Genomic DNA, 24,769 nt, shown 5'->3' with positions numbered 1-24,769 from the left:
TTATAAATGATGTGGTTAACTGTAAGGATAAAAGACAACATTGTGCTGCCCTCTTCATTGATCTGTCAAAGGCTCTCGAAACTGTTGATCACTCACTGCTAATTCAGAGAATTTCCTCAATTGGCTTAGACCAGGCTGCATGTAACTGATTTAAAAATTACTTGACAGATAGAACTCAATGTCTATCTCCTGATGGTGTTAAAACAGGTATTCTGGATATTTTACGAAAGGAGATTCAGGGACTTTTTACTGTTTACATTAATAGAATTGTAACCTGCAATTGTATGCCGATGATACTGTTGCCCTCTATATGAACTACAGTCTGCCTTCCTGGTATTACAAAAAAATGTATTGACCTGAAATTAGTATTGAATGCAGGTAGAACTAAGTACAGCTCATTCAGAAAGTATTAAGACCCCTTCACTTTTTACACATTTTGTTACGTTACAGCCTCACTCAAAAATGTATTAAATAAAAAAAAATCCTTGTCAATCTACACACAATACTCCATAATGACAAACCGAAAAGTTTTTTTGAAATAGAAATACAGAAATACCTTATTTACATAAGTATTCAGACCCTTTGCTATGAGCCTCGAAATTGAGATCAGGTGCATCCTGTTTCCATTGATCATCCTTGAGATGTTTCTACGACTTGGGAGTCCACCTGTGGTAAATTCAATTGATTGGCCATGATTTGGAAAGACACACACCTGTCTATATAAGGTCCCACAGTTGACAGTGCATGTCAGAGCAAAAATCAAGCCATGAGGTCGAAGGAACTGTTCGTAGAATGGCGCCGGAGAAGAAGGCAGACGTTTTACGTGTCCTCAACCGATTGTGTTTTTTTGTTTGTTTATTTGCATTGTTTGTAACTTATTTTTTTACTTATTTTGTACATAATGTTGCCGCTACCGTATCGTATGACCGAAACTAACTTCCTGACATCAGGACTGTGATTACTCACCACGGACTGGCAGAATCTTTTTTTTCCTTTAACAAGTCTGATGAGCCCGACGCGAACGATATACTGCTTTCTCGGGAACAAGCCCAGATCCCCGTGATTTGCATGAAGAGGAGGCGGAGAAAAAGGGTCCAGAGGGCGGGCTGCCTTCTGAGAATTCATAGGCAATCGAATAAACCCCCACTTCCTTCCATTCTGCTAGCAAACGTGCAATCTTTGGAGAATAAAATCAATGACCTATGCGCAAGTTTAAACTACCAACGGGACATTCAAAACTGTAATATCTTATGCTTCACGGAGTCGTGGCTGAACGACAACACTATTAACATACAGCTGGCTGGTTATACGCTGTACCGGCAGGATAGAACAGCGGTGTCTGGTAAGATAAGGGGCGGCGGACTATGTATTTTTGTTAATAACAGCTGGTGCACGATATCTAAGGAAGTCTTGAGCTATTGCTCGCCTGAGGTAGATTATCTCATGATAAGCTGAAACACTAGAGAGTTTTCATCTGTATTTTTCGTAGCTGTATTAGCAGCATTGAATGAGCTGTATTCCGCCATAAGCAAACAGGAAAATGTTCACCTAGAGGCGGCGCTCCTAGTGGCCGGGGACATTAATGCAGGAAACTTAAATCCATTTTACCAAATTTCTATCAACATGTTAAATGTGCAACCAGAGGAAAAAAACTCTGGACCACCTTTACTCCCCACACAGACACACATACAAAGCTCTCCCTCACCCTCCATTTGGCAAATCTGACCATAATTCTATCCTCCTGATTCCTGCTTACAAGCACAATTTAAAGCAGGAAGCACCAGTGACTAGATCAATAAAAAGAAGTGATCAGATGAAGCAGATGCTCAACTACAGGACTGTTTTCTAGCACAGACTGGAATATGTTCCGGGATTCCTCCGATGGCATTGAGGAGTGTACCACATCAGTCATTGGCTTCATCAATAAGTGCATCGATGAAGTCATCTCCACAGTGACCGTATGTACATACCTCTACCAGAAGCCATGGATTACAGGCAACATCCACACTGAGCTAAAGGCTGCCACTTTCAAGGAGCAGGACTCTAACCCGGAAGCTTATAAGAAATCCGGCTATGCTCTGCGATGAACCATCAAACAGGCAAAGCTTCAATAAAGGACAAAGATCGAATTGTACTACACCGGCTCTGCCGCTCGTCGGATGTGTCAGGGCTTACAAACCATTACAGACTACAAAGGGAAGCACAGCCGAGAGCTGCCCAGTGACAAGAGCCTACCAGACAAACTAAACTACTTCTATAATCGCTTCGAGGCAAATAACACTGAAACATGCACGAGAGCACCAGCTGTTCCGGAAGACTGTGCGATCACGCTCTCCACTGCCGATGTGAGGAAGACCTTTAAACAGGTCAACATTAACAAGGCCACAGGGCCAGAAGGATTACCAGGACATGTACTGCGAGCATGAGCTGACCAACTGGCAAGTGTCTTCACTGACATTTTCAACCTCTCCCTGTCCGAGTCTGTAATACCAACATGTTTTAAGCAGACCATCATAGTGCCTGTGCCCAAGAACACTAAGGTAACCTGCCTAAATGACTACCGACCCGTAGCACACACGTCTGTAGCCATGAAGTGCTTTGAAAGGCTGGTCATGGCTCACATCAACAGCATTATCCCAGAAACCCTAGACCCACTCAAATTTGCATACCGCCCCAACAGATCCACAGATGATGCAATCTCTATTGCACTCCACACTGCCCTTTCCCACCTGGACAAAAGGAACACCTATGTGAGAATGCTATTCATTGACTACAGCTCAGCGTTCAACACCATGGCGCCCTCAAAGCTCATCAATAAGCTAAGGACCCTGGGACTAGACACCTCCCTCTGCAACTGGATCCTGGACTTCCTGATGGTCCGTCCCCAGGAGGTAAGGATATGTAACAACACATCCGCCACGCTGATCCTCAACACAGGGGCATCTCAGAGGCGCGTGCTCAGTCCCCTCCTGTACTCCCTATTCACTCATGACTGCACGGCCAGGCACGACTCCAACACCATCATTAAGTTTGCCGATGACACAACAGTGGTAGGCCTGATCACCGACAACGACGAGACAGCCTATAGGGAGGAGGTCAGAGACCTGGCCGTGTGGTGCCAGGACAACAATCTCTCCCTCAACGTTATCAAGACAGAGGAGATTATTGTGGACTACAGGAAAAAGAGGACCAAGCACACCCCCATTCTCATCGACGGGGCTGTAGTGGAGCAGGTTGAGAGCTTCAAGTTCCTTGGTGTCCACATCACCAACAAACTAACATGGCCCAAGCACACCAATACAGTCATGAAGAGGGCATGACAAAACCTATTCCCCCTCAGGAGAGGGAAAATATTTGGCATGGGTCCTCAGATCCTCAAAAAGTTCTACAGCTGCACCATTGAGAGCATCCTGACTGGTTGCGTCACTGCCTGGTATGGCAAGAATGTGCAAAGCTGACCAAGGCGATCGATGGAGTAGGAGGGGGTAGGACGTAGATGGCGGACGTAAAGGTAAAGTAAAGGTAATGGCGGACTGAACGAAGTTATGTAGAGCACCTCAAGATAAAACATAATATTCGAAATATCTGCTAAATAGACTAAAATATTAGCACTACATAATCTGGTGAGTGATAAACCTTCAATCTGGATAATAACACAAAACAAATCCTAAGAATAGAGACATTTATCGACAAATATTACGAACACAGACAACAAACAAACATGACGGAGAATAAGACAGGGGAACCGTTTACAAAACGCAAGCGAGATTCTTCGACAGATACTGACGATTTAATATTCTCACCACCGGGAATGGTAAAGGTCGAAACTGATCTGTTAAAATCAATAAATGACAAACTGGGTTTACTTGAATTACTTAGTAAGGATATAAAAGAGTTAAAGGCAAGCCTAGAGATGAGTGATGAAAAAGCTGCGACATTGGAGAAGGAAACACACGCGCTAAAAGGGACAGTCAATAAGATTCAAACCGAAATGAATGGAATTAAAAAAGAGAACATCGTTCTGAAGGAAGCCTTACTGGAGATTCAAACTAGATCCATGAGAGAGAATTTGGTACTTACAGGTATCCAAGAAAAAGAAGGAGAAGTTCCTGAATCTATAGTTAGAGAGTTCCTCCGTACAGCGCTTCAGATTCCATGCGAAGTTGTCGACAAAATCCAACTTGAACGTGTTCACCGCTTCGGACAGAGAGGGCAGAGGTACGAACGCCCAATCGTTGCAAAATTTGCTTCATTTAAAGATAAAATAATGGTTAAAAGCCTAGGTAAAAGACTTGCTGGGACCAAAATTGGCATGAATGATCAGTTTCCGAAAGAAATTGCAGAACGGCGCAAAGTTCTGTATCCAATTTTCAAAGAAAACAGATTAAAAGCGAAACGAGTAGCTCTCGTCGTTGATAAACTATATATTGATAACCAGTTGTTCAGAGACACAAAGACTACTCCATGGTTATTTTAAAATTTACAAAATTCTCATAGACGAGGAAAATAAACACAATTCAAGCCCGGTTACTGATTGTAACAATACAACAAAAAATATAGCTTTTTTATAAATCTTCACATATAACTAATTGAACACACAAGCACTATTTTTACACAGTGAAGATAAAAACTAAATAAACAGAAGGCACAGTATGTGTGGATGGTATGGTTTGTGTTTATTTTATTTTTTATCTTATTTGTTATGTTTGGAAAGTTGAGTGAGTGAGTAATGAAATGGTTGCATATCCCAGAGCCAATGTATTGCTGTGAGCCGGGTATGAGAGGGCTTTCAATGTTGTTCAGATGATGGATATACTTTTATAATGAATTATACGTCTTATTTATTTATTGTCCTATCATGGAAAACTACATTTTTTTTATCTTAATAAATTATATCTAATTATTATCCTATTTTAATGGTACTGTCTATGGCCCTATACCCTAGACACCCACCTGAATGACCCAGATATTAAGGAGAAGTCCCTAACTGTTTTATGTGCTCGCTGTAAGCGGTCTATATGCAGCTAAAATGAGGTCAGAGACCAAGAGCAGCACTGCCCCCTCAAGATTCTGAGCCTGCTTGGCAGGGTTGGTCCTGCAAAGCCAAAGCCCCCTAAAGGGAGAGGAAAATATACAAGGAATTTCTCAAAGCTGCTAATGAGAACCTTGACGACCTTGTACCTAGCCGGTGGGGATTCCGGTGGGGTACCCCCACCCAGGCAGTGGCAGTGCTGGCAACACTAGCTGCAGTAACCCATGGGGAGGGGGTCACACTCGGACATTCAGAGAGGGGTTATATTATTGTGGCCCTGGTGGCACAGAATCAAGGTCGGACTGCATGGAGATGCGTGGGGACATGGTCATGACTGGTGGCCGTATTGTGGGTGTTTTTTTCAGGAATAGGGTGTACATTTGACGGCCATTATCTAGGATATGACAATGGTAAATAAATTTCAATTTTTGCTTATTTTTTTGCGCGGTCTTGCAGGCCTTCTCATGCAGCTGCAACTGCAATGGCATTTGGAAATCATGACCCATCTTGAGTTGGGCTCTGGGATGGTGCAACTGTTGAGAAAGTGAGCTTATGGTTGTGTGGGGGTAAGGGCTGAGTGTGTATGTGTGTATCCCACAACTGTTGCGAAAGAAGAAGTAAAAGATGTAAGGTACAATAGAGGATGATCCACAGCTATATATAATACAAATCGAGGTGACGGCAATGGAAATGCATATGGCAATTGATTTACTTCAATTCGGTAAATGGAACTGTATGCTCTTTTCAAAGAATGGATCCCAGTCGGTTCAGGGCTATGGGATACAGGGGGTCGAGGGTGGTCTGCCGGGCATTGGGATGACAAGCCATCTCGAGATGAGGCCTTTTAGCGGGTGGAATAGTAGGGACCAATTGGAGGTTTACTTAGTAGAAATGCAAATATCATGGTACAACTATATAGACACTCAATCATTATGTTACTTTTTAATAGTACGTTTACAAAAATATATTCTGATTAAAAGAATGAAAGGTGTGTCTCATGGTAAGTGGTGAAATAAGTATAGCCAGTTACAATTGTAATGGCTTAGCAGATAATAAGAAAAGACGATCAGTATTTACCTGGCTAAAAGAGAAGGATTATAATATTTATTGTTTACAGGAAACCCATTCAACAGTTTTAGATGAAGTTTTGTGGAAAAAGAACTGGGTGGGCAAAATATATTTCTCCCATGGGCAAAGAAATTCAAAAGGGGTGATGATCTTAATTAACAATAATTTTGATCCAAATGTGCAAATTGTCCAAACAGATCCTCAAGGTAGATGGATTATTTTAAATATGTTATTGGACAATAAACAAATATGGCTTGTTAACCTATACGGTCCGAATAATGATGATCCAAGCTTCTTTGAAAATATATATAAGAACTTATCAACTCTACAAGCAACACTAGACTCTATTATTATAATGGGAGATTTTAATACGGTCTTAAATAGCTCTATAGACCGGAAAGGAAATCACACTACAAATTATCACCCTCAGGCACTTAAGGAAATCATGAATGTCATGGATATATTGGAATTAGTGGATATATGGAGACTTAAATACCCTGATTTAGTGAGATATACATGGCGGAGGCTGAATCAAGCTAGTCGTCTTGACTACTTTCTTATTCCATTCTCTCTGGCACCAAAAGATAAAAAAGTGTTGATAGGGAATAGAATGCGGTCGGATCATCACATAATTGGCATATATATTTCTCTTACAGAATTTCCACGTGGGCGAGGATATTGGAAATTTAATCAAAGTCTACTAGATGATAAATTGTTTAGAACTAGGACAGAAGATTTTATAACTGACTTTTTCAGACATAACATAGGTACAGCAGATCCCCTTATTGTATGGGACACTTTTAAGTGTGCCTTTAGAGGCCATGCAATTCAGTACTCATCTATAAAACAAAAGCAATTTAGATCAAAAGAGTCCATATTAACAAAGGAAATTGAAGGACTAACAGTACAGTTAGATAGCAATAAAAACGGTACCATAGAGGCACAGAATAATTTAGAGGAAAAACAAAAAGAAATGGAGGAACTTATTCAAGAAAGATCCAGTGTAATATATTATAAAAATAAAGCGAACTGGATGGAATATGGGGAAAAATGCACCAAATTCTTTTTCAATCTTCAATATAGAAATGCTACCAAAAAAAATGTATTAAAACTTGTGACAAATGATGGAGTCACGCATGATTCACCAAATGATATTTTGAAAGAGGAAGTAAAGTACTTTAAGAATATGTTTTCGTTTCAGGCTCCTCCATCTCCACTAACTGAAACTAATTGTATGGATTTTTTTCCTATTAATAATGTAAAATTAACATCTGAACAGAAAGACTCATGTGAAGGCCAAATTACAGAGGAGGAACTGCTTGTTGCAATTGGGGCCTTTAAAGATGGGAAAACTCCAGGGCTGGATGGCATACCAGTGGAAGTATACAAAACGTTTTTTGATATACTCAAAGGACCATTATTAACTTGTTTTAACCACTCCTATATAAATGGTAGATTATCAGACACACAACAAGAAGGTCTGATATCGTTATTACTGAAACAGGACCCAAGTGGTATATATAAAGATCCAGTCCAATTAAAAAATTGGAGACCTCTTACACTTCAGTGTTGTGATGCAAAAATCCTAGCAAAATGCTTGGCGCATAGAATAAAAAAAGTTTTGTCAGATATTATTCATCCTAATCAGACAGGTTTTTTACATGGACGATACATTGGAGATAATATAAGGCAAGTACTGGAAACAATAGAACACTATGAGATATCGGGGACACCAGGCCTGGTTTTCATAGCTGATTTTGAAAAGGCTTTTGATAAAGTACGACTGGAGTTTATATATAAATGCCTAGAATATTTCAATTTTGGGGAATCTCTTATAAAATGGGTTAAAATTATGTATAGTAACCCTAGGTGTAAAATAGTAAATAATGGCTACATCTCAGAAAGTTTTAAACTATCTAGAGGAGTAAAACAAGGTTGTCCACTATCGGCATATCTATTTATTATTGCCATCGAAATGTTAGCTGTTAAAATTAGATCAAACATTAATATTAAAGGATTAGAAATCCATGGCTTAAAAACTAAGGTGTCATTGTACGCTGATGATTCATGTTTTCTTTTAAAACCACAACTAGAGTCTCTCCAGGGCCTCATAGAGGATCTAGATACCTTTGCTATCCTCTCTGGATTAAAACCAAATTATGATAAATGTACCATATTACGTATTGGATCACTAAAAAATACACATTTTATATTGCCATGTAGTTTACCAATTAAATGGTCTGACGGAGATGTGGACATACTCGGTATAAAAATCCCAAAAGAAAGAAATGATCTCACTCCAATAAATTTTTATAGAAAGTTAGCAAAAATAGATAAGATCTTGCTACCATGGAAAGGAAAATACCTGTCTATTTGTGGAAAAATCACCCTAATTAACTCTTTAGTCATATCACAGTTTACCTATTTGCTTATGGTTTTGCCTACACCTAGTGACCTGTTTTTTAAATTATATGAACAAAAAATATTCAATTTTATTTGGAACGGCAAGCCAGATAAAATTAAAAGGGCCTATTTATATAACGAATATGAATTCGGAGGGCAGAAATTATTAAATATTAAAGCATTAGACCTCTCACTAAAGGCATCGGTCATACAAAAGTTATACTTAAATCCAAACTGGTTCTCTAGTAAACTGGTACGAATGTCTCATCCTATGTTCAAGAAGGGCCTTTTTCCCTTTATTCAGATTACACCTGCTCATTTTCGGTTGTTTGAAAAGGAAATGATCTCCAAAATATCCTTATTCTTTAAACAAGCCTTAGAAAGTTGGTTGCAATTTCAGTTTAATCCACCTGAAAGGACGGAACAAATAGTACAACAAATATTGTGGTTAAATTCAAATATAATAATTGATAAAAAAACTGTATTTATCGAAGAAATGTTTAAAAAAGGTATAATTTTTGTGAATGATATCATAAATAGGACTGGTGGAGTTATGTCACACATGCAGCTAACACAGACATATGGAAAAGTCTGCTCTACCCAAAATTACAACCAATTAATTGCAGCATTACCACAAAAATGGAAGAGGCAAGTAGAAGGGGAAAAAAGTAAGGAACTTGTATGTCGGCCCTGTATTAAAGAACAAAAATGGTTAAAGAAAAGTGTGATAAATAAAAACATATACCAATTTCATTTAAGAACCAAAAAACTAACAGCTGTGCCATACAAATTGCAAAATAGTTGGGAAGAGATTTTCGATGTACCCATTCCATGGCACATGGTTTATGAATTGATACGCAAAACAACGCCGGATTCAAAACTTCGAATTTTTCAATATAACTTACTGTACAAAATTCTTGCAACTAATAGAATGTTATATATATGGGGTATACAATCTTCCCAGCTCTGCAGATTCTGTTGTGAGGAGGCAGAGTCATTAGATCATTTATTTTGGTATTGTCCATATGTAGCTCGTTTTTGGTCACAGGTCCAGGAATGGCTGAAGAATTGCAACATTTGCCTAAAACTAACGCTACAGATAGCAATACTGGGGGATTTGAAAAGCCATAGTCAATCAATCAATAATATAATAATTATTTTGGCAAAGATGTTTATTTTTAATTTACAATCTGTAGAAGCTATGAGAATAGGAAGGTTCAGGTCTTTTGTGAAGCATCACAGCACAGTTGAGAAATGTATGGCAAATAGAAATCCGAAATGGATGATGTTGGAAGATAGATGGGAGGGGTTGGGTGGAGCTGAAGGGTGGGACTAATAACAAGATAAACAATATAGAGCATACGGGATCTGTGAAATGTGTATAGGTGCGGAGCTTTTGTGAAATAGCACAGTTACAAGTGGAAATAAAAATGGATGGACAACAGAAATAGAGGAAGGACTAAGAACAAATAAGAGAGAACTATTGTAAAGTGGACTGTGTCTGTAAGATAGGTATAAGATGTAGAAATTGAAGGTAAAAGCAGAAGTGTTTATAAGTTTACTCCAATTGGGGGATTGGTTTCTAATTTAAAAAAAAAAATAAAATAAAAAAAGAATGTGCAAAGCTGTCAAGGCAAATGGTGTCTACTTTGAAGAATCTCAAGTATAAATATATTTTGTTTAAAAAATGTTTGGTTACTACATGATTCCATATGTGTTATTTCATAGATTTGATGTCTTCACTATTATTCTACAATGTAGAAAATAGTAAAAATAAAGAAAAACCCTTGAATGAGTAGGTGTGCCCAAACTTTTGACTGGTACTGTACGCATTACCACAACCGGTCTCAGGGATGGCTAACTCTGGAAAATAATTTGGTCTCTCCTGAGTTAGGTAAATCAGCTTTTAGTTTTCTTTCACCTTATTTGTGGAACAAACTGTTCTTAAATTTGGTTCCTCTAAGCAAATTCAGAAAGCTGATTGAGGACCCTATTACTGATGAATGTGTTTGTTTTTAAATGACTGTTTTTCTTTCGGCTTGCGTTTTGTATTTTGATGTGTGTATTTTCTGTCATTTAGGTAATTCAGTGCTCATCTGTAAAAGAGACCTTGTTCTCAGTATGACTCCTGATAAAAAAAGGTTAAATAAAACTAGGCTCTTCACTGACAAGTAGAGATTCACAGTGTTACTGCAACTGCAGTGGGCCTCGGATCAGCACAGTGTAATCATGAGTACAGAGTATACTGCTGAGAGATGTGGGGCTCCTTGTCTTCAATAGCCTCCTCATTCTGGGTGAACATCAGCATACCCAGGAAGGCCCCAAGTTGATGCAGGGCCTGAAACGTAACATGTCAGTGGTGAGGATGACTCATGCCAGGCCTCAGTAACCATCTGCATTTTTCCCCCAATCAGGAAGAGCCTAAATCAAGAGCCTAAAGCAGACATATCACAACCTCACTGAGGAAACACTAGCGTCATTATTTTCCATTACATCTATGAGATATAGAAACAGATGGATGATCATTTGATGATCTAGCTTTCTGTCTGGGCCAGGGGTTTACAGAGGGAGATAGGGTAAAGCACACAATGCATTTATTAACAATGCGCCATATTTATTCACTTTAATATGTTCATTTCAATGGTTGTACATGGGGAACGGAGGAATAATTCTGTAGTAATTAAAACACAGTACATATCTGTAATAATAAGCATCTGAAAACAACATTGTCCCTAACATTTGATAAAATGGTTTGCCTCTGAGGTCACACCGTGACCATAGACACAGATGGTTCAAAATAGAAAATAGAAAATGTAGCTTACATATTTAGACAGTCAAATAAGACGGTATGTTTTATTAAACAGTTTTGTTCTGGTTTTTGTGAGATAGTAAAGTATCAGTCAGTGTGCTGATATCCAGTTTGATAAGAGACTGAATGTTTGGTAACTTATGGGTCTGTCCCATACTGAGTTACTGTAGATAAGGAAATAAAGGGTTAACTCCTCCTCTTCTCACAAACTGATATAGCACTATTTCTTTAGCACCAACCTCAACAAAAAACACTTTATGTTCAACAGAATGACAACAAATAACGACAATAATTAGCTAAGAAATAGCACCATTCCAAAGCACCATCAGGAGAGTAATAACAACCTCGTTACTCCAATAGAAACCAGAGCGGACATACTGTAAGGGCTGGTTCTGGGTGTGAGCTCAATACATGGATGGATGTGTAAAAAGGGCTTCACTGTACATGCAGCATATTAAAAACCGAAGTTAACTGGTTGACCATTAAACGCGCAGCAGGGCCATGCTATCAGACAGAAGGACCACTTAAGACCAGAGGACATGTGAGGGTCTCTGTTCCGATCTAATCGGTTGTTGGAAGTGGTTTACTCAGTGATGGACACTTTTCCACTCACTGTATACGTGACTAGTACAGAGAACCATGTAGCATTTTTCACATTGATGAGGCCACGGTACGTTTGCCTGTATCTAAATGTGTACAGTAAGGCCACGGTACGTTTGCCTGTATCTAAATGTGTACAGTAAGGCCACGGTACGTTTGCCTGTATCTAAATGTGTACAGTAAGGCCACGGTACGTTTGCCTGTATCTAAATGTGTACAGTAAGGCCACGGTACGTTTGCCTGTATCTAAATGTGTACAGTAAGGCCACGGTACGTTTGCCTGTATCTAAATGTGTACAGTAAGGGCTACAGTATGAGAGATGTGTTGAGGTCAGCTGCTAGATGTGAACTGAACCGACCATTGACCAGCCCTTGCTGGGTCCCATAAAATGACAAGACAGTGGTGAGTAAACGGTTATGAGCATAGACCGGACCGTGGATGGAGAACCTTAGTGTTAAGTAGAGTCGTCGAGACTAGTCCCAAATAACTAAACATACAGTATCCTTATGACTAGCCATACTTTGTGCAAATCAAACCCTTTTCAAAAAGCATAATATTAAAAAGAATTCATAAAGATTTAGTTCTGAGACAAAGCATTGACAAGATAACATAGAAGACCACGTGAGTTGACAACAGCCACCAGATAACTAATATTAACATTTATATTTGGTAAGTGATAAAGTATCAGGTGAATTTCATTTGTACAGTGTAGATTGTGTACACATAGAACAACGTCTGTAAATATACAAGTAAAGGTCCGTATGGACAGTGTCTCAGGGTAAGATTGGGCCACTTAATAAACAACAGAGAAACGTAACTAAGCTGAACAGAGTACTTGGGCCAGTCCTGTGGCCAGCATGGCAATGGTAGTAGCACCAAACACTAATAAGGATATAAGGACATAGAAACAGAGGTATCCCAGCAGCCCATCTGGTCTTCACAGCAGGGCCCCACAGCTGGTATCAGTTAGGGCAATTTCAGAGTGGGGGATAAAAGCACAGTTCTCTCTCTCACCCTCCCCTGATGTCAGAGAGGCTGCTCTGCGGTGCGATGGCTTGTCAGTCCCTCCCCCTGTGGAATGTTCAGCTCAGGCGGTCTGGTCTGGTCCCGCTGGGGATGACTGAGTATGGGTCTGGTTCTCACTCTAGATCAGGGGTCAGTGTCCTTGGCAGGTCTTACAGCACATCTGTCTGAAGTAGGGGCGGCTGCAGAACTTAAACCTGAGCACTAGGGGGCAGTACGCCACTGTGTTCACATCTTTACACTCTGGAAGGGAAAAATATATATAAAAACATCTTAAATGGATATAAAGCTGGCAGGAAAATATACTGAGAAGGTAATTAATACAGAGTTGAACTTTGACCTTCAGGGTCACCCTCAGGGATGTCCATGGGTAGGCTGCTGAGGTCACATTTGCTCTTGCACTGCTGCATGGCTGCCGGGCGCAGGAGGTCTGGGCACTCATTGGACGGCTGGCCGTTATGTACAAGACACTGCACAGAGCGCATCTCCTGACCCAGACCACAATTGGCTGAGCACTGACATAGAACAGAGAGAGAGAGAGAGAGAGAGAGACGGGTCACAAAACTAGGAGGACATAGTAAAGACAGACAATAGAGCACTTTATAAATGTATTATTAATTTATTTATTTATTACCCCTTTTTCTCCCCAATATCCAATTGGTAGTTACAGTCTTGTCCCATCACTGCAACTCCCGTATAGACTCGGGAGAGGCGAAGGTCGAGAGCCATGCATCCCCCGAAACACAACCTAGCCAAGCCACACTGCTTCTTGACATAATGCCTGCTTAACCCAGCCACACCAACGTGTCAGAGAAAACACGGTACACCTGGCGACCATGTCAGCGTGCACTGCACTCGGCCCACCACGTGATGGAACAAGTACGTCCCTGCCGTCCAAACCCTTCCCTAACCCGGATGACGCTGGGCCAATTGTGCGTCGCCCCATGGATCTCCCGGTCGCGAACCAGGATCTCTAGTGGCACAGCTAGCACTGTGATGCAGTGCCTTAGACCACTGTGCCACTCAGGAAGCCTACTATACAAATCTAAACAGGAAAGATTAACATTGTCTAGTATTTCCTCTTCACTTCAATACATCAATCAGTCAAGGACCTACATACACAACATGACCAAAAGTATGTGGACAGCTGCATGTCGAACATCTCATTCCAAAATCATGGGCATTATATCAGCCTCCACTCTTCTGGGAAGGCTTTCCACTAGATGTTGTAACATTGCTGCAGGGACTTGCTTCCATTCAGCCACAAGAGCGTTAGTGAGGTCGGGCACTGATGTTGGCAATTAGGCCTGGGTCGCAGTCAATGTTCCAATTCATCCAAAGGTGTTCAATGCGGTTGAGGTCAGGGCTCTGTGCAGGCCAGTCAAGTTCGTCCACACCAATCTCAACAAACCATTTTCGTATGAACCTCGCTTTGTGCACAGGGGCATTGTCATGCTGAAACAGGAAAGGGCATTTTCCAAACTGTTACCACAAAGTTGGAAGCACAGAACCGTCTAGAATGTAATTGTATGCTGTAGCGTTAAGATTTATCTTCACTGGAACTAAGGGGCCTAGCCCGAACCATGAAAAACAGCCCCAGACCATTATTCCTCCACCACCAAACTTTACAGTTGGCACTATGCATTCTGGCTGGTAGCATTCTCCTGGCATCCGCCAAATCCAGATTCGTCCAGTCGGACTACCAGATGGTGAATCGTGAATCATCACTCCAGAGAACGTGTTTCTACTGCTCCAGAGTCCAATAGTGGCGAGCTTTACACCACTCCAACCGACGCTTGGCATTGCGCATGGTGATCTTAGGCTTGTGTGCGGCTGCTTGGCCATGGAAACCCATTTCATGAAGCTCCCGACAAACAATTATTGTGCTGACGTTGCTTTCAAAAGGGAGTTTGGAACTCAGTAGTGAGTGTTGCAACCGAGGACAGACAATGTTTATGCACTGCGCGCTTCAGCACTCGGCGGTCCCAATCTGTGAGCTTGTGTGGCCTACCACTTTGTGGCTGAGACGTTGTTGCTCATAGACGTTCCCACTTCACAATAACAGCACTTACAGTTGACCAGGCAGCTCTAGCAGTGCAGAAATTTGACGAACTGACTTGTTGAAAAGGTAGCATCCTATGACGGCGCCACTTTGAATGTCACTGACCTCTTCAGTAAGGCCACTCTACTGCCAATGTCTGTTTATGGAGATTGCATGGCTGTGTGCTCAATTTTCTACACCTGTCAGCAACAGGTGTGTCTGAAATAGCCGAATCCACAGTTATCTTTCTCTCTCGCTCGCTCAAACATTAAAGCACCACTCAGAATACATTTCCTACTACAGTCGGTCCTACTACTGCGACATTCAAATGTTAAATTTTTTATCTGAAATGCAGCCATACACATCAACAACCGTTGCTTTATATACAGTTGAAGTCGGAAGTTTACATACACTTAGGTTGGAGTCATTAAAACTAGTTTTTCAACCACTCCACAAATATCTTGTTAACAAATTATAGTTTTGGCAAGTCGGTTAGGTCATCTACTTTGTGACAATTCCATCACAATTCCAGTGGGTCAGAAGTTTACATACACTAAGTTGACTGTGCCTGTAAACAGCTTGGAAAATTCCAGAAAATGATGTCATGGCTTTAGAAGCTTCTGATAGGCTAATTGACATAATTTCAGTCAATTGGAGGTGGATGTATTTCAAAGCCTACCTTCAAACTCAGTGCCTCTTTGCTTGACATCATGGGAAAATCTAAAGAAATCAGCCAAGACCTCAGGAAAAAAATTGTAGACCTCCACAAGTCTGGTTCATATTTGGGAGCAATTTCCAAACGCCTGAAGGTACCATGTTCATCTGTACAAACAATAGTATGCAAGTATAAACACCATGGGACCACGCAGCCGTCATACCGCTCAGGAAGGAGACACGTTCTGTCTCCTAGAGATGAACATACTTTGGTGCGAAAAAAGCAAATCAATCCCAGAACAATAGCAAAGGACCTTGTGAAGATGCTGGAGGAAACAGGTACAAAATAATCTATATCCAAAGTAAAACGAGTCCTATATCGACATAACCTGAAAGGCCGTTCAGCAAGGAAGAAGCCACTGCTCCAAAACCGCCATAAAAAAGCCAGACTACGGTTTGCAACTGCACATGGGGACAAAAGGTCGTACTTTTTGGAGAAATGTCCTCTGGTCTGATGAAACAAAAATAGAACTGTTTGGCCATAATGACCATCATTATGTTTGGAGGAAAAAGGGGGAGGCTTGCAAGCCAAAGAACACCATCCCACCCATGAAGCACGGGGGTGGCAGCATCATGTTGTGGAGGTGCTTTGCTGCAGGAGAGACTGGGAGACTTCACAAAATAGATGGCATCATGAAGGAGGAAAATTGTGGATATATTGAACCAACATCTCAAGACATCAGTCAGGAAGTTAAAGCTTGGTCGCAAATGGGTCTTCCAAATGGACAGTGACCCCAAGCATACTTCCAAAGTTGTGGCAAAATGGCATCAGGACAAATGTCAAGGTATTGGAGTGGCCATCATAAAGCCCTGACCTCAATCCTATAGAAAATGTGTGGGCAGAACTGAAAAAGCATGTGCGAGCAAGGAGGCCTACAAACCTGACTCAGTTACACCAGCTCTGTCAGAAGGAATGGTCCAAAAATTCACCCAATTTATTGTGGGAAGCTTGTGGAAGGCTACCCGAAATGTTTGACCCAAGTTAAACCATTTTAAAGGCATTGCTACTAAATACTAATTGAGTGTATGTAAACCTCTGACCCACTGGGAATGTGATGAAGGAAATAAAAGCTGAAATAAATCACTCTCTACTATTATTCTGACATTTCACATTCTTAAAATAAAGTGGTGATCCTAAAACAGGGAATTTTTACTTGGATTAAATGTCAGGAATTGTGAAAAAACTGAGTTTGAATGTATTTGGCTAAGGTGTATGTAAACTTCTGACTTCATCTGTAGCTTAATAACACAAGATAGATATTGGTCTCCACTATGACATACAAGTGCTATGCGAAATGCAGCCTCAGGCTACACCTAAACTATAGCCTACTGTAGTCTATCAAAACTAAGTTCCTGTTAGAAATTGTTACTTTTTTATAACTAAATCCTGCTGCTAAAGGATTATTTTACTCCTGAGACAAAACTGGTCAAATTAATATCCTACACCTGTAGGAGGTCTAGTTGAATGAGAGCAGAGTTCAATACAGAGCAGAGCCCATGTTAACCCCAGCCTTACCTCTCCCCAGGGCCCTGTGACCCACATGGGGGGTGGGCAGCGCTGCAGGTTACAGCGCACCCTGGTGGTGGGACGCCCATACTTGGGACACTGGGACTCTGGCAGTGTGTCTCCACTTTCCCCCCTCTTACACAGAAGGACACGGTGCCTGAACCCTGGACCACAGCTGGGATTACACTGGGGGAGAGAGAGGGATGAGGAAGAGATTATTCAAATCAGAGCTCCAGCCTCTTTGGCCCCAGAGCACACCAGAGACCAGTACATAACCCAACCAGCAGGTGGCATTGGTTACACACAGAAATGTTGCATAGGTACAGAAAGTATCGAGGTAAGCACCTTCTCTCTATTTCTAGAACTCTCTAGATTCTGCTTGTTAGTTTAAAAAAAGTTGGATGGGCTTATGGGGGTATTTTGGGTGTACCTCTGACCAGTTCAGGGCCAGCCACTCTGGGGGGCAGGTGTGGTTGTTGCAGGGTTCAGTGAGGGATGGTCGTGGGAGGGTACAGGCGCCGTCGTCCTGCACCTTCTCCTCTGTAGGAGAGCTCTTCCTCTTACACAGCACCTCTCTGGTCCTCAGGCCCCCGTTACAGCTACGACTACACTCAGACCACTCCCCAGACCCCCAGCTGTTGGAGACACACAGACAGACAGGGCTTAGTTCAGCATGATCTCATACTCTCACACTCCCATACACATGTGCATACACACATACACACATGATAGGTAAAAACTTATTCTGCATATAGAGTCATAAGGGCCCAATCAGAGGAGCTCCACACAGGCAGTGGGACAGATACATTGACACTCACCTTGGGGAGCATGGCTCAGAGTTGCAGCCTCGCTTCTTGTCTTTGGGTTTGCTCTTCTTGTCACAGAAGTGGTTGTAGACCACGGAGTGATCAGCTTGCTTCTTACACACTACCTGCTGGATCTGACCACCTGACAGAGAGAGGGAGAGAATAACACATTATAAAACAGCGACAACTCCTTTGATCATTCATCTGATGCAGCTCACACTGTGTGGCTCAGTTGGTAGAGCACGGTGCTTGCAACGCCAAGGTTGAGGGTTCAAATCCCACAGTGGACCAGTACGAAAATGTATGCCCTCTACTGAATAAGAGCGTCTGCTAAATGACGTAAAAGTGTAGAACTTGTACAAGCACTTCTCCTCTCGCTTGTTCTGCTGACATTAGGGTCAAGGAAATGTGCTTATAAGCAAAGTAAATGAGTTTATATCAAGCTAGTTACTTTGGATCATTTACCCCCAACAGAAAGAGTGTGTGTAACTTCAAAGTTAGCTTCGGCATGAACTCCTGCAGTTTCACCAACCCCACAGTACCTCTGTTCATAAACATTCCATTCCCATGTTTCCCCAGGGTCAGTGTTACGTTAGGAAAACTCTCAAGCCAACAGGGGATATGCACTGTGAGTTTTTTATGTACCAGCGTGTGTTTGTGTGTGTGAGAGAGGGAATATGAGAAAGCCGTTGAGAAAGTGAGAGTATGCACTGTGCATGTACGTGCCTGAGTGAGTCAGTGAGTTTACGAGAGGTCAATAGACTGTCAATATAGAGAACCCAGCCCTGCCCAACAGATAAATGGATCATTAGTAAAAGACAATGGGTGTGTCATGACGACCATGATGCTATTTTTAGCCTCAATAATATGAAATGAACATGGGATAAAAGGCAACTGCATGAATAAAAGGCTCTGTGTGCATTTCTGAATCAAATAATATCAATCAATCAATCAATGAGCAATGATAGAGCCAGAGAAGAGTACAGTACAGAGTTATAGAGCCAGTAGTGGTGGTACCCCCAGCGCAGAGTGCGGAGCAGCGGGACCAGGATGTGTAGTGCCAGGCGTATCCAGTCAGAGGGTCTCTGTTGACTGGAGGGTTGAAGCGGTAGTGGATCCCTGGGTTCTCGTCCCTCACCAGCACCTACACACATACATACACACGTATGTCACGTATGGTATTCCATAGAATAATTACCTTTACACACACAATAACACACACAGCTAGGCCATTACCATGACGATGAGGGTCATGTTGGTGGGCCCCAGGGCCTCCAGGGTCTCAGGCTCATCAGTGGGTCGGCGGTAGTGGAAGGTGGTCCCTGCGATGTCGAACCTACGAGGGGTGTCGATGGTCAGCTTCCCATTGATGAAGTACTGGTCCCCTTTACTCTTCAGCACTAGAGCAGAAAAGGAACGAGAGGATGTCTGACTGCAAACGTGTATATGTTCCAATAGTTCTAATAACAGCATTACTGATGTGCCGATGCACTTACATTTTAATTTCAGCTTGAGTGTGAATGCACACTATAGAATCCAGCATGACATGAACTCTCACCTAGGTAGTTGAGGGAGACGTTGAGCTCCTGAATATGAATGAAGGTAGATCCTTTGGGGATTCTGACCACCTCTTCATAACCTGGGATCACACACACACACAGAAAGAAGAGAAAGGCAATGTGGAGGTTTTATTCACTGACATACTGGAGGGAGAATGATGTATAAATAGTGTTTTACTCTGTGGGACTTCAATGGAATAAACAGAGCCTTCGGATTCCAACCAAATTCCTGGGCAGCGTTCAGTAACCATGTTTGAAGCCAGGCTGTGCTGTCCAGCCAGCCACCACAGCCCTGTAAATAACTTCAGTCTCACAAAAAAAAAGAAATTATTTAATAATCCATTCCAATAGTGCGACCGCTGAGGAAAGGAGAGGCTTGACTTTTGACCCTTCACTGGTGCAGCAGTCAGTGCAGTGAGTAAATTCAGTAACCCGGCTCTGTACTTGCGGTTCCTGGCAGCTGGAGATGGAGAGGTTTTTCTGTTAACAATCAGGGGCCTATGCGGTAAAGAGAGAGCCAAAGAGCAATAAACCCCTGGCCCTCAACCCCTGAGTAACCCTCCACCACAACCAAAGTTACAGACTGGACAGACAGACAAAAAGAATGAAAGAGAGAGAGGATAGACTCGACAGATGAAGAGAGGAGAAAAAGCGAGAACCTAGAAAGATAGATGAGAGAGCGTCTCAGACCTCAGATGGGAGTAGTAAGGTTGCAGAGGCAGGAGAGAAAATGGCACCATCGTCACTCTTAGGTGTGAATCTCTAGATAGAACAACATGCTCAAAACACCAGCCCATCTGCTGTACTGCTTGGTTAGTGAATGACAACAAACCCCATTTAAACCCTCTTGGGAGTGAGGATTGGTCTGCACCTCAGAGACATAAAAAACCCTGTAGACATGACTGCTCTGTGGCTCGTAAATCAGCCAGGAACCAGAGTGTAGGCCCAGGCTAAGGCTGTTGCTGAGCCAGCCAGTGTGGTCCCAGCCACCGAGCTGCGGCCACCCCAGGAGGGTGTGTCCACTCTGAGGGTTGCAGAAGGGGGAGGTAAAGGGGTGGATGGAGAGGGCTTAGAATAAACCTGTCCGGCTTTGCAGGCATACCACTCCTGCAACCCACACATAAAACTGCCTGCCACGTGCCCCCAAACAGGCACAAGAGAAACCCCACACACGCCTTCCTCGCCCACAGCCTTCCTCGCCCACAGCCTTCCTCGCCCACAGCCTTCCTCGCCAGTGGAAAAGGAAGCCCAAGGTCTCCATATTGTGGTGGTAGAATTTGGAGTGAGCTGTTGTAACTTCTCAAGGGATATGTTCAGTGTTGGACTGTGATGTTATGCCTTCCATAGACTCCTGATATGTCTGCACCCTGACACAGGGCAACTGTTCTGGAACTGTTGCCGTGTTGAAAGAACTGTTGTGTAAACAATATGATAGTATGATCACCTCCCACTATATAAGGGTGGACATGTAAATATTTATTCATTGAGTTCTTCCTTGTGAAATCAGAGGTGGATCTCCCCTGCAGCTGCTTGTATTACATGGTTTTCTATAATATCATTAAATAGTCTCTGCCTTAATCTTTGGATGGAATTTTCCACAACATTTGGTGCTGTGACCCGGATGAGAGCGACCTGACTTTTTGAACTGTTTCGCTCGGCTTGGACTCAAGACTTCCCTCTGGCCACAAAAAAAGTAAGAGACATTATTTAAAAATCTCTGAAGGATTTTCCAGCCGAGCCTTAATGGTAAAAGATCTCGTCCTCCTCATCCACAAAATGTAGGGGTTCAATTTGGCAGAACTATTTTCCTATAATAATGAATCTCACCGGGGGTAGGTAGAACCTAAGGAAACTGGTTCAGGGATCTAAGGAAACTTATCCATGGTTAATATTGATCAATAGTGGGTATTCGGAGTTTGACTATGCTTTAAAGCCCACATAATCACACGATAGCCTAGTGTTGAGAAGGCATTAGGGTTAGTGCAGTATCATGTACCTGCAGGGTGACGTTAGGCATTAGGGTTAGTGCAGTATCATGTACCTGCAGGGTGACGTTAGGCATTAGGGTTAGTGCAGTATCATGTACCTGCAGGGTGACGTTAGGCATTAGGGTTAGTGCAGTATCATGTACCTGCAGGGTGACGTTAGGCATTAGGGTTAGTGCAGTATCATGTACCTGCAGGGTGACGTTAGGCATTAGGGTTAGTGCAGTATCATGTACCTGCAGGGTGACGTTAGGCATTAGGGTTAGTGCAGTATCATGTACCTGCAGGGTGACGTTAGGCATTAGGGTTAGTGCAGTATCATGTACCTGCAGGGTGACGTTAGGCATTAGGGTTAGTGCAGTATCATGTACCTGCAGGGTGACGTTAGGCATTAGGGTTAGTGCAGTATCATGTACCTGCAGGGTGACGTTAGGCATTAGGGTTAGTGCAGTATCATGTACCTGCAGGGTGACGTTAGGCATTAGGGTTAGTGCAGTATCATGTACCTGCAGGGTGACGTTAGGCATTAGGGTTAGTGCAGTATCATGTACCTGCAGGGTGACGTTAGGCATTAGGGTTAGTGCAGTATCATGTACCTGCAGGGTGACGTTAGGCATTAGGGTTAGTGCAGTATCATGTACCTGCAGGGTGACGTTAGGCATTAGGGCTAGTGCAGTATCATGTACCTGCAGGGTGACGTTAGGCATTAGGGTTAGTGCAGTATCAAGTACCTGCAGGGTGACGTTAGGCATTAGGGTTAGTGCAGTATCATGTACATGCAGGGAGACATTACCCACAGCTCTCTAATAGGACAGAGGACCACAAGCCTTCCAACTGTCACTATGATAGAATGATAGAACCGAGACCTCTGGAGTGTCTATAGGCTGAGCCTACCACAAGCCCTCGACAACGGCTTGGTTTTCTTGGAGATGGTGATGGTTAATTCTTGTGCCTGGCGTCATCTGTAAGCCTGGCTGGGCTGTATCAGTTTTCCCCCGACATGTTTCCACAGAATTAATCACAAACCATTAATCAGGGCCAAAGTGTTTAGACTGAAATAGGTACTGAAATAAAAAGGTCATTATGCACCTACAGGATGGAGAGAGGTTGGCAGGGCAAGATATTCACCAGTAACTGTCACGGCCGTTTAAAGGAGTGGACCAAGGTGCAGCGCGATTGGAATACATATTTTAATTCAACGAAGAACACTTAACAAACTAACAAAAATAACAAACGAAACGTGAAGCCAACGTAGTGCTCACAGGCAACTAAACATGGACACTTACCACGCTGCGTTTTGGTCCGATCTTTCATATTCCTCATCAGAAGAGGAAGACAATCGTTACAGAACCACCCACCACAAACGGACCAAGCAGCGTGGTAACAAGGAGCAGCGCGATCTGGAGAAATGGACATGGGAGGAGATATTGGACGGCAAGGGACCCTGGGCACAGGCTGGGGAATATCGCCGCCCCAAAGAAGAACTGGAGGCAGCTAAAGCTGAGCGGCGGCGATATGAGGTCAGGCAGCGCAACAGGCACGAGAGGCAAAAAATTGGGGGGGGGGCACACGGGGAGATTGGCGTAGACCAGAGCCAACTCCCCGTGCTTACCGGATAGAAGTGCTGTACTGGTCAGGCCCCGTGTTATGCGGTCAAGCGCACGGTGTCGCCAGTACTCGCTCATAGCCCGGAGCGCTATAGGCCAGCCCCCCGCAAGTGCCATGCGAGAGTGGGCATCCAGCCAGGGCGTACTGCGCCGGCTCTGGGTGCTGTGTCTCCGGGGCGCTGGGAGGGTGCAGTGCACCCGATTCCTGCGCTCCGCCCGTGTCGGGCGAATGTGGGCATTGAGCCTAAGGGAGAGGTGCGAGTGGTATGCACCAGATCTCCAGTGCTCCCCCACAGCCCGGTTCAACCTGTGCCTGCACTCTGGAGGGTCCGGGCTAAAGTGGCCATCCAGCCTGGAGGAGTGGTGCCAAGGCTGCGCACCAGAGCTCCAGTGCTCCCCCACAGCCCGGTCCATCCTGTGGCAGCCCCACGCACCAGGCTGTCTCTCCGTCTCCTCCCTCCAGGTTCTCCCGCCTGTCCGGCGCTGCCAGAGTCTCCCGCCTGTCCGGCGCTGCCAGAGTCTCACGCCTGTCCGGAGCTGCCAGAGTCTCCCGCCTGTCCGGAGCTGCCAGAGTCTCCCGCCTGTCCGGAGCTGCCAGAGTCTCAGTCTTATTCGGGGCACGCTGTAAGGGTCCCCGGGGTCCGGGGTCGGCGGGTCGCCACTCCAGAAGCGCCACATAAGTGGGCCAAGACTAAGGTAGACCCTCCGGGGGCGGGGGGGGGGGGGGGACTGTCACGTTCTGACCTTAGTTCCATTTTTATGTCTCTATTTTGGTTTGGTCAGGGCGTGAGTTGGGGTGGGCATTCTATGTTTTGCTCTATGTTTTGTATTTCTGTGTTTGGCCTGGTATGGTTCCCAATCAGAGGCAGCTGTCAATCGTTGTCTCTGATTGAGAACCATACTTAGGTAGCCTGTTCCCACCTATGTTGGTGGGTAGTGGTTTCCTGTTTTGTGCTTGCTTCACCATTCAGGACTGTTTCGATTTTCGTTGTTATTTCACTTTGTTTTTTTTTGTATTTTCGTGTTCTGTTCTATTAATGTAACATGGACACTTACCACGCTGCGTTTTGGTCCGATCTTTCATATTCCTCATCAGAAGAGGAAGACAATCGTTACAGTAACTCTATATGATTAACTGGTACAGTATGCAGATCATGCAACTAGAAAGCTCGCATGTGAACAGATAATTATACATTACTTCAAAATGTCTGATGTCCCCTAACTCACATTGCAAGGCAGTAGTCCAACACATATTTAGCTCATGTCAGAATTCAAATGCATGCACACATTGTTTGAATTTCCATAAAACAATTTGGTTGCATAATTTCTCTCGATGGATGTCTCGAACTTAAGTAAATCTCATTCTCAGAACATTGCTAGAGCTCCCTGGTCCAAAACACAGGCCCTTTCTTCTTTGACATTTTATTTGTGTTTTTCATTTTTATTCCCAAGTCTAATTTGAGAGGTATGTGCTATTGGCCTGTTCTATAAGTAGTGTTGGAGGGAGCAGAGAGTTTGAGGACAGAGAAACGCAGCAATCAGGGTCTTTTAAAGAGAGAGACGTGTCCTGTTGCCAAGTCTTGGAACAGAGCAATCCCCCCAGTGTCTGTCTGT

At 43.2% G+C, this 24,769-nt stretch overlaps 2 protein-coding genes across 2 annotated transcripts in view; both read right to left on the bottom strand.

Annotated features, from left to right (window-relative positions):
• The window catches only part of myo1f (myosin IF), a 36,319-nt gene extending 32,138 nt beyond the window's left edge, over positions 1 to 4,181 (bottom strand). Inside the window, exon 1 of the mRNA XM_055861332.1 lies at positions 4,081 to 4,181. The gene's annotated coding sequence lies outside the window, so the exon portion shown is untranslated. The remainder of the gene's footprint in view (positions 1 to 4,080) is intronic.
• A 6,915-nt stretch (positions 4,182 to 11,096) lies between these two features.
• adamts10 (ADAM metallopeptidase with thrombospondin type 1 motif, 10) overlaps positions 11,097 to 24,769 on the bottom strand; it is a 42,068-nt gene continuing 28,395 nt past the window's right edge. The window contains exons 18-25 of the mRNA XM_055861330.1: positions 19,563 to 19,643; positions 19,241 to 19,404; positions 19,022 to 19,148; positions 18,017 to 18,146; positions 17,629 to 17,833; positions 17,208 to 17,384; positions 13,277 to 13,451; positions 11,097 to 13,179 (exon numbers count right to left, since the gene is read on the bottom strand). Of these exons, the coding sequence (XP_055717305.1) occupies positions 13,070 to 13,179; positions 13,277 to 13,451; positions 17,208 to 17,384; positions 17,629 to 17,833; positions 18,017 to 18,146; positions 19,022 to 19,148; positions 19,241 to 19,404; positions 19,563 to 19,643 (1,169 nt within the window). The 3' untranslated portion in view covers positions 11,097 to 13,069. The remainder of the gene's footprint in view (positions 13,180 to 13,276; positions 13,452 to 17,207; positions 17,385 to 17,628; positions 17,834 to 18,016; positions 18,147 to 19,021; positions 19,149 to 19,240; positions 19,405 to 19,562; positions 19,644 to 24,769) is intronic.

This window comes from Salvelinus fontinalis, chromosome 14, assembly GCF_029448725.1.
Source record: "Salvelinus fontinalis isolate EN_2023a chromosome 14, ASM2944872v1, whole genome shotgun sequence".
NCBI classification, from domain to species: Eukaryota; Metazoa; Chordata; class Actinopteri; order Salmoniformes; family Salmonidae; genus Salvelinus; species Salvelinus fontinalis.
Note: the sequence above shows the minus strand (reverse complement) of the source record. Positions and strands in the feature narration are given on the sequence as shown.